Consider the following 12,142-nt stretch of genomic DNA (forward strand, 5'->3'; position numbering starts at 1 on the left):
TTTCTTAATAAACCAGCAGACCTGCGTCGAGTCCGCAGCTGATCTTTGATTTAACTGAAAATGACTACCTGAAATTACATTTGGCAACGTCAGACGAATCATGCTGGCCACTGGATGTGCGTTTGCAAGCCAGTGTTAACAGTCACAGCACAATACGACGTCACTGCACGTAAACAAGAGTCAACAGGCTCTAGCCGTGGGTGTAATTTGACACCTTGAGTGCTTTACGAATATGCAGTGTTCTCCACTGGCGTTTTCGGCGAGTTTACCGCAGCGTCCACGGGATTGCTTTGTCCAGTCTGGTCCGCTTTGTCTAGCTTGGCACGCTTTGTCCAGTCTGGTCCGCTCCCTTCGTTTGCACTCAAGTCACCAGTGCTGGGACGAGGACATTCCGTGTCTGAAGGGAACGGTCTGACCCTAAGACAAATATGTAAGTACTAAGATGCTAGGACGCGTTTAGTTAACCGGCAAATAAACGTTTGCAACCAGACAGATGCGGAAAGTGTTTAGTTTACAACTATCATTGAGGACAAGAGCCCCTTGTCAGAATTTCGGTACATACCGTTCCAGATATCCCCCCCCCCCCATCCCTCCCTGACAGGTTACACCCATGGCCATCCCGTTAGCGCCATGGGGAGCCCACCTCGGTAACGCCTTGGGGGGGAGTCCACCCCGGTAACGCCTTGGGGAGAACATCGCGGTAACGCCTTGGGGAGTCCATCCCGGTGACGCCGTGGGGAGCCCATCGCGGTAACGCCTTGGGGAGTCCACCCCGGTAGCGCCTTGGAGAGTCCATCGTGGTAACGCCTTGGGGAGTCCACTCCGGTAACGCCTTGGAGAGTCCATCCCGGAAACACCGAGGGGAGTACATCCCGGAAACACCGAGGGGAGTCCATCCCGGAAACACCGAGGGGAGTCCATCCCGGAAACACCGAGGGGAGTCCACCCCGGAAACACCGAGGGGAGTCCATCCCGGCAACGCCATGGGGAGTCCAACCCGGTAACGTCTTGGGGAGGCCATCGCGGTACCGCTTTGGGGAGTCCACCCCGGCAACGCCTTGGGGAGTCCATCGCGGTAACGCCTTGGGGAGTCCATCCCGATAACGCCTTGGGGAGTCCATCGCGGTGACGCCTTGGGGAGACCACCTCGGCAACGCCATGGGGAGTCCATCCCGATGACTCTATGACCATCCCGGTAACGCTATGTTCATCCCAATAACGTTATGTCCATCCGGGTAACGCCATATCCATCCCGGCAACGCTATATCTATCCCAGTAGCGCTATACCTATCCAGTAATGCTACGTCCATCCCGATGATGCTATGTCCATCCTAATGACGTTATGTCCATTGCGGTAACGCTATATTCATCCCGATAATGCTATGCCCATTCCGGTAACTCTATGTCGATCTAGGTGACGCTATGGGAAGTCAATCCCGGTAGCGCTGTGGGCTGTCCACTGCAATGTCGCTCTGGGGTCCCTGACGTAGTATGCTGCCGGTAGCCAACAGCGCAGACGTCTCAAGTGCCGGGCTTATGACATCTGCATTCGCGGGCGGAGGCTAAGCATGTCACTCAGCTCAGTCCAATCGGCCGATCGACCTGCTAACACGCGGGTGGGAGCCTCACGATACCAATTACACATGTCAGCATGCAGCCCTGTTCCGACGCCGTTCATCCAGCGCCTACAGAAAATCAATGCCGACCGGCCTGTGCGGACGTGCGCGGGGTGGACGTCATGATTTGCCGGCTTCGTGTCCGACCGCTGACGGGTGACAGCTGTGGCGCACGTGGGCGGAGCGTGACGATCTGCGTGAGGTGCCTCTGGGCGGCGGTCCCGCCCACGTCGAGCATAAAACATCGTTCCTGGATGGGCGGGGCCGCCGTCAGCTGGGACCGGGCGGTGGTCACCGACCGCAACAGAGGGCGACACCATGGCAGCCACCTTCAGTATGTAGGGAGAACTGTTAGGGAGGCACGATAGCAGCCACCTTCAGTATGTAGAGAGAACTGTTAGGGAGGCACCATAGCAGCCACCTTCAGTATGTAGAGAGAACTGTTAGGGAGGCACCAGGGTAGGCAAGCGGCAAAGGTTTCAGAAGCTTTTGTGTGAAGTCTGATACTTCCTCTAGTTCGAGCATAATCTCTGCCTCTAGAAATGTGTCCCGTGTGTGGGAAATGGGCTGCGTTGGGACTAGGATCGGGACGGAGTGATCAGGTGTTCAACGCGACCTGTTTAGCGCAGTGTTATCCCCGATCGGGGAAAAAGACCCTTTCCCGATTTCCCGAGGGTTATTTCGCCTCATTGTCCATAGCAGTAGTGGTGCGAGGGGATCTTCAGCACACCGCTGTGGACTCCATCAAGATCGACAGGAGCATCCTCGACGAAGGTTTTCCTATAAGTGCTGGGGAAGTCGTGTTGTAGCGCTCAAGCCATTCGACCACTGGGACGACAATTGCCTTGAAATAATCAATGTTCTTGGATGCCGTTGGATTGCTCTGCCGCAACGCACAACGAAGGTAGATAGACGTTTTTATCACACGTTTTGTACCTGACAAAAGCAATAATGGAAGTGGTAAACACAATGTCCACTGCACCCGCAGGCCTTTTAGATGGACAACAAGCCGTTTGACAAAAACTAAGGTTCCAGGTCTTCCCACGCTGTGTGATGCTCCTCCTCGCCCACAAACAAGTAACATAGCGACACAAGTAACTCGGCAAACTAGCAACCAAGCATATCACGCGTGAGCAGGCACCAAGCCGGCATTGGGTGCAGGCGTCCAATTCGTCCCCTGTCCGCACGGCCGGCCTGACATCTGACCAACAGGCACCAGGAGAAACCGCGGAGGCGGCCACGGTGATGTGATGGTGAGTGATTCGAACCCGGCGCCGCTGCTCCACCTCCATCTCTGACGCGAGGTGTGTGTCGGTGCGGTGGCACAGGGCACCAGGCGTGCTGGTCTTGTAGCACGGGGTACCAGGCGTGCTGGTCTTGTAGCACGGGGCGCCAGGCGTGTTGGTCTCTGGGTACGGGGCATCAGGCATGTTGGTCTTGTGGCACAGGGCACCAGGCGTGTTGGTCTCTGGGTAAGGGGCACCAGGCGTGTTGGTCTCGTGGCACGGGGCATCAGGCATGTTGGTCTTGTGGCACATACGTATCAGGTGTGTGGGTGTCATGACACGTGCGGCCTCGGATACGCTCGTGTCGTGGCAGATACAGCCTCATTTGTGTCAAAGTCTGCAGCTTTAGGTGTGCTGGTGCCGTGGCACGTGCAGCAAGCGTATCCAGCCGTCGCCGCCGGCCGCCACCAGGGTCCGGCCGTAGCTGTCTACGGTGTGGAACGGCTTCTCCGTGGTGCCAGTGCCGAGCACCTGCGGACAGGTGACGTCATAGGTCAGGGTTATGACGTCATTAGACGCAGATCGGCCGCGATGCTGTGTGTGAGAAGCGCGATGCAGTGTGGTGCACAGCAGACTCTTCATGCGGTTTTCTGTGGTGTCTGCATCAAACGCAGGCATGTCAGTGACGTCATCCCCAAGGATGATGCCGCTGGCAGAGGTCACTTGTGTACCCGACGCTGTAGGACCTCACTCCAATGTTGCTGTTTCGATGCTTGAAATAGCCCGCAAGATCCGCCGCGTGCTGTTCTTGTGCTGATGTCCATAGTCTATGGCCTTCCCAGTACCACAATCCCCTTCCCAAAATGATCCTACACGTGTTCGCCCTGCACGGCTTACCAAACTTCAGTGCGGATTCCGCGACGCTCGGTACAGCGTCGCAGACAGCACGCTAACACCGCATGGATCCTTGCACCTCACCTTGTCTCTCCCATTCTCAGCCATGTGCCTGGATCCAACAAACAAATATCGGAACCCAGGTCAAGACCCACCGTCAAGTGTCACACGTGATCTGGTATCCGCCACACGGATGCAGGATCATGACCGATTCCCACGCTCTGGCTGTACGGGATCACTGGCGCCGCGCGGCGCCGTACCTTCTCGGTGCGGTGGTTGATGTACTGGAAGCTGTTGGTGCCCGAACCAGCCGCGATCACGTGGTTGCCGTCCGGATCGGTGCGGGCGAACTGCCGGCATGGCAACGGCGTCAGCTGTGGCAGCCGCGGCGGCGCCGAGGAGCGCGCGCGGCACCGAGGTGGGCACTACGGCCTCGCAGCAGTGGGACGGCAGCTGCACCGATGCCATCTTAGGCTATCACATTTTTGACGAGCTGGGAGGGTGAGACAAGTATATTTCTGTGACGTGCTCTCCTCGCCAGGTCCGTCAGGGTGGACTGGATGAACATTGCCCACCTATGCATGCAGCTATCCGGGACCTATGTCGTCCGTGGTTCATGAACACAGTCTGTGAGTGGACCAGCGGCATGCGCGGTGTCGAGGAATCGGTCACGCGTACAGCGTTCTGCTTCGCTCTGGACCGAGCCATCAGTCTTTGGCCGCACTCCTCGCGGCCTCCTCGAGCATGACAAACACCACTTGATCATGGCCATCGATGAGAAGCTGAAGCCGGCTGGGTGTGGCGCCATCGGCTCGCTCTGTTGTGGGTAGTGTCACGTGACGTCTGTCTCTCCGTAGGGGTAAGTGGTTGATATCCGGCTCCTGGCCGGCAACCCGGGTTCATTTCAGAAGCGAGTGTGCGCGTGTGATTGAGGCTTTACAACGTTCTCACATACTCATGAGGTCTTAGGGAAAGGTTTTACGTAACTCTGCCGCTGATCTGCAATTTCATGATCGGATTATAGTGTCAAGGCTTTCCATAATAAGCACTGCCTATCGCGGGCTATGATTCATAGTATATATTCTCTCCAAAATGTTGGATTTAACCTTAAAATTTTATGGAAACATGGTAGCAAGTAAAACAAATCGCATGAAAATAAAAGGGACACGTAGCGCTCTCGCGGTAGGCCGGGACTGCCATCTGCGGCTATTGCCATCTGGACTTCGCCCGGCTGGCCTTGCTGTTGTCACTGCCTGGGACAGACAGTAGCCGGCATCTGCTGTAACCTCGACCGAGGACAAGTTATCCCCGGGCAGCTGCTGCTCTTGGACCGAGCACAGGTTATTCCCCTGCAGCTGCCGTCACCTGGACCGAGTACAGGTTATCCCCAGGCAGCTGCTGTCACCTGGACCCAGTGCAGGTTATCCGCGGGCAGCTGCTGTTACCTGGACCGAGGACAGGCTATTCGCGGGCAGCTGCTGCTCTTGGACCGAGCACAGGTTATCCCCCTGCAGCTGCCGTCACCTGAACCGAGTACAGGTTATCCCCTCGCAGCTGCTGTTACCTGGACCGAGTACAGGTTATCCCCCTCGCAGCTGCCGTTACCTGGACCGAGCACAGGTTATCCCCCTGCAGTTGTCGTTACCTGGACCGAGTACAGATTATCCCCCTCGCAGCTGCCGTTACCTGGACCGAGTACAGGTTATCCCCCTGCAGCTGCCGTTACCTGGACCGAGTACGGGTTATCCCCCTGCAGCTGCCGTTACCTGGACCGAGTACAGGTTACCCCCCTGCAGCTGTCGTTACCTGGACCGAGTACAGGTTATCCCCCTGCAGCTTGGTGTCGTGTGAGGTGCCGAGAGACTTGATGGGTCGCCGTTCGCGTAGGTCCCACAGTTGGATGGCTTGCTCCGCCTGCCACGAACCGCTCACCACCGTCTCTCCCTGCCGCGCATCCCCCGTCAGTCGCCGCCAGGGCGGCGCCACATGCGAGGAGGACACGCCATTGCGAGTCATCAAATATCTGGTGCAGATTTTCGCGGGCATATAACTTTAGTCAGATAACTGCGTCTAGCAACTTGTGGACTGGATGTACATCATAAATGACATTGACTCCTGGTTACCTGTTGTTGGGTAACGGCATATAAAAATAATTATATAAAAATTGAAATGACCTTTCTCGCCGGCAGTTTTGCAGTGTTTTACCACATAGCCGTGCCAGCAGCGCCCCTAGATAGTGCTCAAAGAGAGACCAAGTGTCCGGCCGTAGTTACTCTCAATGTTAGACGGTTGTGGTCCTACATCTACGTTTCACACATAGACTTGAAATTTTTGAACTCGAAATTCTTGAAAATTCCCTCAGATTCCCTATGCGTTGTATGCTGTGTACTTCGCTCTACGGTCATCACCTAATCCTGGCGAGCACAAGACGCCATCCACAAGGCTGTGCTGGTCAATTGTATACTGAGTAGCGATGGCTTCGCCTCATTGTTGCTTGACGTGCACGACTCATCATGCCCTGCTGCTACATACGACCACTTTTAGCTGTCAGCCAGCAATACATATCGACTGTGTAAGCGTCTCGGAGCTCTCGGACTCCTCTCGAGCCTACCAGACGCTTGCTCAGCCACTCCAGCGGATGTTCCAGCTCAGCGTGTTACCCGGGCCGGAGGGCGGGTCTCTGCACCTAGTGTGGCGGGCGCCCGGGCCGGAGGGCGGGTCTCTGCACCCAGTGTGGCGGGCGCCCAGGCCGGAGGGCGGGTCTCTGCACCTAGTGTGGCGGGCGCCCGGGCCGGAGGGCGGGTCTCTGCACCTAGTGTGGCGGGCGCCCGGGCCGGAGGGCGAGTCTCTGCACCCAGTGTGGCGGGCGCCCGGCCCGGAAGGCGGGTCTTTGTCCCCAGTGTGACGGGGTTAACCCCGCGGCCGCGTCTCACCCTGATGTCGATGGCCTCGCCGCAGATGTGAGGCCCTCCCAGCGAGCCGACCAGCCCCGGCTCCGTCCTCATGTCCCATATCTGACGACAGCGCATGTGCATCTCACGCGGGCGCACTGCGCTACTAGGTCAAGACATCTGGTTACTAACCGTTTTACAGAATGCTCTGGAAGTGTCATCTTTATGCTTGCCGATGGTAAAGTATCCCACCACGGTAAGTCTCTGCCATATGCATGCTAATATCATTCTTAATGCTGATTAAATTGTACTTTTTCGTTGCTGCACCGCCAAATGTAGTGAACCCCGATGGAGCACTTGCAATTTAATGGACAAACAGTTATTTTGCATCATGTGCCATCCTTGAAGATCCTATACAGTGATGTTCTAGAACCAGTGCCTGAGCGCACGGCGGGGCTCCCGCCGCCGCCGTAGCTGCACCTTGATGGTGTCGTCCCAGCCGCCAGTGAGGAGGACCTCCCGCTGGTCCGGGTGGAACTTGATGCAGTACACGCTGAGCGCGTGCCCTCCTGAGTCCTTGTCGACGCTGTGCATGTGGAAGCCAGTGTACTCCTGCTTAAGCTAGAGCAGTGAAACGTGTGATGCGCAGTGAGTACATCACCCATTGCAGACCATGTAGTACATCTGCACCAAGGGACCGTCCATATGTTACGTTGCGCTTGGAGCGAGAAGGGGGTATGATGGAGCGCGATTGGAGCGTAACCAGGGGGATGAGGGGGGGGGGGGGCTGGACAGCATAACATTAAGCTCGGGCGTTAATGTGAATCATACTAAGCTTTTCAACCTTTAGCAGCCTTAAAACGCTGGCTTCCTCTGATGGTAAGCGACACGGCCGTCCCTGTTTCGCTGCTCTGGCTCATTCGGGAGCCAAACGGACGCTACCTTTTTGGGACTTAACACTTAACACAACGTGGCCATGGCGAGGGGGTTTCGCCCAGCTTAACAATTGCGTAACGGCAGGGAGAGGGGGATTGCATAACGTAATGGATAAGCGGCCCAAAGTGTAACTTGGGCCCACAACACATCGCATGCAGCTCGAATGATCAAATGTGTATCATTTAGGAGTCACTAATGTTCGCGACCCGCTGGCTCAGGTTGCCTCCCGCTCACCTCCTGTGTTTTGGTGTCGTATATACGAATATTGAGGTCCTTTCCTCCGGAGGCCAGAAATTCACCGGTCATGTTTAAGTCAATGGCGTTGATCCGGTTGTTGTTCTCTGCATCAGGCACGCTTTTTTAAAATGCTACCCATGGAAGAACATTAAGAGAAAGCTGATAAGCCAAGTGAATTCAACCAATAAGCTCATGCAGAGTGACAGCAATTACAGCCAGCCAGTCTGGTGTTGACGAATACTGGGCTGATTGTGTTGCATGTACGCCAGCGATGGGACGCGGTTATCAAGGCAAATGACGGCACTTGTTTGGTGTGCGGCAAGTAGGCTCCCAAGTGGATCACCAAAGAGGCCGCGTTCATTAGCCTGAAGTGTACGTACGCCCATTCAGTTGAGACAACGTGCGCAACAGGGTAAGGCATCGGCGCGGCTGCAATGAGAACAGTCATTTAATGTTGATGTGGGGTCTGAAATTTTAAGGGAGATCTCAGTCTAAACGATCTGAGGGCGTCGTCGAGGAATGTCTTCCACTGAAATTCCACTGAGCCAATCAGAAATATGCGGAACGACCGCTGCTGTGAAACAAAAACTGAAAAGCCGATGGTTTTCATCGGACCCTCTGGCTTGGATCTCTCCCTGCGGCAAAATTTCTGATCTCCAGCTCTATGCAGCGGTAAGTAGACTTGGTCTTACCGTCACAGAACTTGGTGCACTTCTCGTCCGCGCCACCTGCCAGATTATGCTTGAATACCGTGCCAACCACCGCGCACGAGTAGAGGTACTGCGGGCACGCAAAGGGCATGGGCCAAGCCGTGGACTGGGCCGGATTACCATCACCCCAGCGAGTCATCATGTTCTCGCATGCAGGTGAATATAGCCCCTACACCCCAGCCAGCACTAACTTAGACGTGGCGCTTATCCTACGCCAGTTTCAAACTTTCCACCTGGCTTCAACGATGGCCAACATTTGCTGAGCACCCAAAGAGAAGAGCTGGCCTAAAGCTACGAGGCCCAGCCGCAGAGAATCTCTGATGAACTTGCAAGCATAACAGAATGTAAGCGGGACACAGGATACAGGCCACTGTAAATTGTACAGATTTAATCCAGAGCATGAACCCACCCCAATAGATTGCTTCACCCAGCCGGATCTAGCTCCGACCGAATCCTCGGATTATCGCCTCGTGGCAATGGACGGTGATTTCGTGCCTTCCCGCTGGGCACCTGCGTCTGCTTGGGATGCAAGTGCCCTCCCCGCTGGGCATCTGCGTCTCCTTAGGATGGAAGTGCCCTCCCCGCTGGGCACATGCATTTCTTTGGGGTGGAAGTGCCCTCCCCGCTGGGCACACACGTTTCCCTGGGATGGAAGTACCCTCCCCGCTGGGCACATGCGTTTCCTTGGGATGGAAGTGCCCTCTCCGTTGCGCATCTGCGTCTCCTTAGGATGGAAGTGCCCCCCCCCCCCCTCCCCCGCTGGGCACATGCGTTTCCTTGGGATGAAAGTACCCTCCCTGCTGGGCATCTGCGTCTCCTTGGGATGGGAGTGTCCTCCCCGCTGGGCATCTGCGTCTCCTTGGGATGGAAGTGCCCTTTCCGCTAGGCACATGCGTTTCCTTGGGATGGAAGTGCCCTCCCCGCTGCGCACCTGCGTCTCTCTGGGATGGAAGTGCCCTTCCCGCCAGGCACATGCTTTTCCTTGGGATGGAAGTGCCCTCCCCACTGCGCACCTGCGTCTCCTTGGGATGGAAGCGTACAGCCATGACCGTGTCATCCGCGTAGCGCGAGCCTTTGCGCAACGTGCTCTGCCTCGTGTACAGGCCCTCGTCGTCCTTCTCATACAGCTGAGGCACATGCGATCAGTACCAGCAGAATGGCGCGTGGTTCCGATATAACGGTGCACAAGGTTTCAGTGGCAACAAGATCTGCAATATTCTTAATCGGGTTGACGATTTCAAGCAGGTATTGACAATTGCAATATGTTCCGATACATGCAGTCTCCTAGCGCAATTGTTATGTGTCTTTGCAATGACATTTATGCTCCGTCCATTTACGACCATACGCAAAGCGCAAGAAACACCGGGTTTGCAGTGTATGAATGCGTCATAAAGTACATACCGCATCACGGGCCATAACCTATGCAACTCAAAACTCAGCCACCGGGAGCCTGGCAGGGCCTAAATATAGTCCATTGACAGAATTGTCCATGGCATCGATATCGTAACATGCATCGTAAATCGCACGTCAAAACATCGTCATTTTCTTTTTCTGGAATAACATGCTAAATTACTTAAGCTCGTCGTTGTTTCGTGGTGACAGCTGCTGAAACATCCTACTGCGATGTAAACCTAAGCCTATAGCTGCGCACACTTACCAGGACGGCCCCGTTGCCAAATCCTCCTGCGAGAACGTCTCCCTTTGGAGAAAATCGGGCAGAGTAGCAGCCGGTGGCGTGCCTGTAAATCGTACAGACGGGCAAATCTGACCACCCACCGCCTTAATTTCGGATCAAGGCTCAGGCTTCTCGGAATGCACACCTGCGACTATGACACGCCAAATACAGTCATGAATGGAGACGCTCAAGCACTCAAAGACGATTTGTGGATGAAAGCAATCGCACGGAGCTGTTTTGTACGCCCACGTTCAGCTGCCGAAGGAGCCTCGCGGGTGACTTCCGAAACTATGTTGTCCACATGTGCTGCACCGGGTGGAACAAATGGGCTGATGCTAAATGTTGTAGATTAATGCGTTGGGCGGACGTCATTAGCCGTTTCTCGAAGGTGTGTTATGTGCGTTATCTCGAAGCGTTTGCAGTGCTCTGAGAAATGAGTCATTCATATTTATGTCACGTTGGTTTCACACCGGATTTACTTCGAATACTATTGCTCAGTAGGGCAAAGTTCTCCTGATGAAATACATGTATCACACTTATGTTTACAAGACCTTCTCAAAACATTTCAAAATGTCTCGACAGCCCGTAGAGTGAAGGTTTGTGAAATTATGGCTGAAGAGAGGCGAAGTGCGGTCTTGACGTGGTGCCACCGATAAGTGATAGCGTCTGACCTGCGCTGCTGGAGCATCAGCAGCGCGCTCACCTGGCAGGCATGAGCGCCTTCAGAGGCTTGATGGCTCCTTTCAGCACCAACTCTGGCTCCTGGAGCTTCACGACTGGAAAGCAGAGGAACTCCTGCTGTCATGCCCCCAGCGACCCGATGAGGAAGACCTTCAGGTTAAAGCAGGCCGTCGGTGAGCCAGACATGAACCCTGATGAGGCAGGTCCAAGCCCTGGATCAGCCTGATACACAGAACCATTCATGGTAGCACGGACGAAACAGTGCATCCTTGCGGGAATGGACAATGGTGTCAGCTGGGCGACAGTAAAATAATAATGCATAACGGCAACACGGAGGGACTAAGATACGATAGAATGAATTTTCAAATGAGAACACTAGCCGTGCATTTGTGACCGGATAGCCAAAAGTCCAGCTGTACCTTGACCAAGCTACGCGATGGAGGACATGTTTAATGTTTTTGATATCGCGTACAGAATGAATGCAGTTAGACGATGTATCAGAACGACAGATCCCACCGACAGGCTTATGTTCGACCGGAGACGTTCTATGGTCCGCAGGAAACGGTACCCTAGTCCGATCAGCCGCCTACGTCGGGACGAGTGCCCTTGAGCAAAAGCTGAGCGCGACGAGGCACGTGCATGTGTGAAGATGTGAGCTGTGCAGATATGTGACGCGTGCCTCTGGCCTCACTTGACATTGATCTAGCCGAGCCGGCCAATGATCCCCGGCGGGTCACCGACGCAGAGGCCGAGGAGAGGTAGGTGTGCTTGGACATGGCGGCGGGGAAGGTCGGGTCCCTAGTGCTGGCGACGAAGCAGCACCGGCGGATGTCTGGATGCGGTTCAGCGTGGTTTGTGTTCGGTCACAGAGCTGGTGCGTGGAACAAATTTTCGGTGGACGGCTTTCGACAGCAAAGCGGAGAAATAGAGTAGAACTGCCTCTAAGGCAACCAGTGTCGAGTCTAGTAGATGACTGGAGGCTAAGCTGAGTAAAAGTAAGGTTGTGACACGGTGGTATAACTAGTTGATAGTCAATACACAATCGAATAGGGTGAGTAGACAAACATTGTGGACAGCAAATCGATTCTTTTGGTAGCGTGTTTAGATTTTGGTAAAGGGTAATAGCAAAAATTAGCATCTTCGCATCGTGCATTTGAAGCGCAAGAGCTTCTTTTAAGCAAAACCGCAACACTGTGTAGCAGTTTTGGGTTCGACGGTACGCATCACACGCATCTAAAGAGCGGGCCGAATAATGCGCCCCGTTGCCACCGTCGAG

The 12,142-nt window shown here is 54.9% G+C and overlaps 1 protein-coding gene across 1 annotated transcript; it reads right to left on the reverse strand.

Annotated features, from left to right (window-relative positions):
• Window positions 1-2,548: 2,548 nt before the first annotated feature.
• Window positions 2,549-11,942, reverse strand: LOC119095890 (receptor for activated C kinase 1A). The gene is made up of 11 exons (XM_037218749.1): window positions 11,558-11,942; window positions 10,889-10,961; window positions 10,168-10,249; window positions 9,524-9,637; window positions 8,493-8,580; window positions 7,798-7,904; window positions 7,108-7,248; window positions 6,670-6,750; window positions 5,543-5,680; window positions 3,997-4,086; window positions 2,549-3,373 (listed from the first exon to the last, which is right to left on the reverse strand). Exons 1-11 carry the CDS (start codon window positions 11,640-11,642, stop codon window positions 3,248-3,250), a joined length of 1,125 nt encoding a protein of 374 aa, XP_037074644.1. The 5' UTR covers window positions 11,643-11,942; the 3' UTR covers window positions 2,549-3,247.
• Between the last annotated feature and the right edge of the window lie 200 nt (window positions 11,943-12,142).

This window comes from Pollicipes pollicipes, unplaced genomic scaffold (assembly GCF_011947565.3).
Source record: "Pollicipes pollicipes isolate AB1234 unplaced genomic scaffold, Ppol_2.1 Scaffold_4219;HRSCAF=4965_pilon_pilon_pilon, whole genome shotgun sequence".
Taxonomy (NCBI): Eukaryota; Metazoa; Arthropoda; class Thecostraca; order Pollicipedomorpha; family Pollicipedidae; genus Pollicipes; species Pollicipes pollicipes.

Bases quoted from the DNA above. Each gene is read 5' to 3' on its own strand.
- LOC119095890 (XM_037218749.1), bottom strand. From the start codon at position 11,642: ATGTCCAAGCACACCTACCTCTCCTCGGCCTCTGCGTCGGTGACCCGC. The intron at 7,249-7,797 runs GTGAGCGGGAGG...TCACTGCTCTAG, and splicing joins ACGACACCAAAACACAGGAG to CTTAAGCAGGAGTACACTGG. The intron at 6,751-7,107 runs GTGCAGCTACGG...CGCTGTCGTCAG, and splicing joins GCTGGGACGACACCATCAAG to ATATGGGACATGAGGACGGA.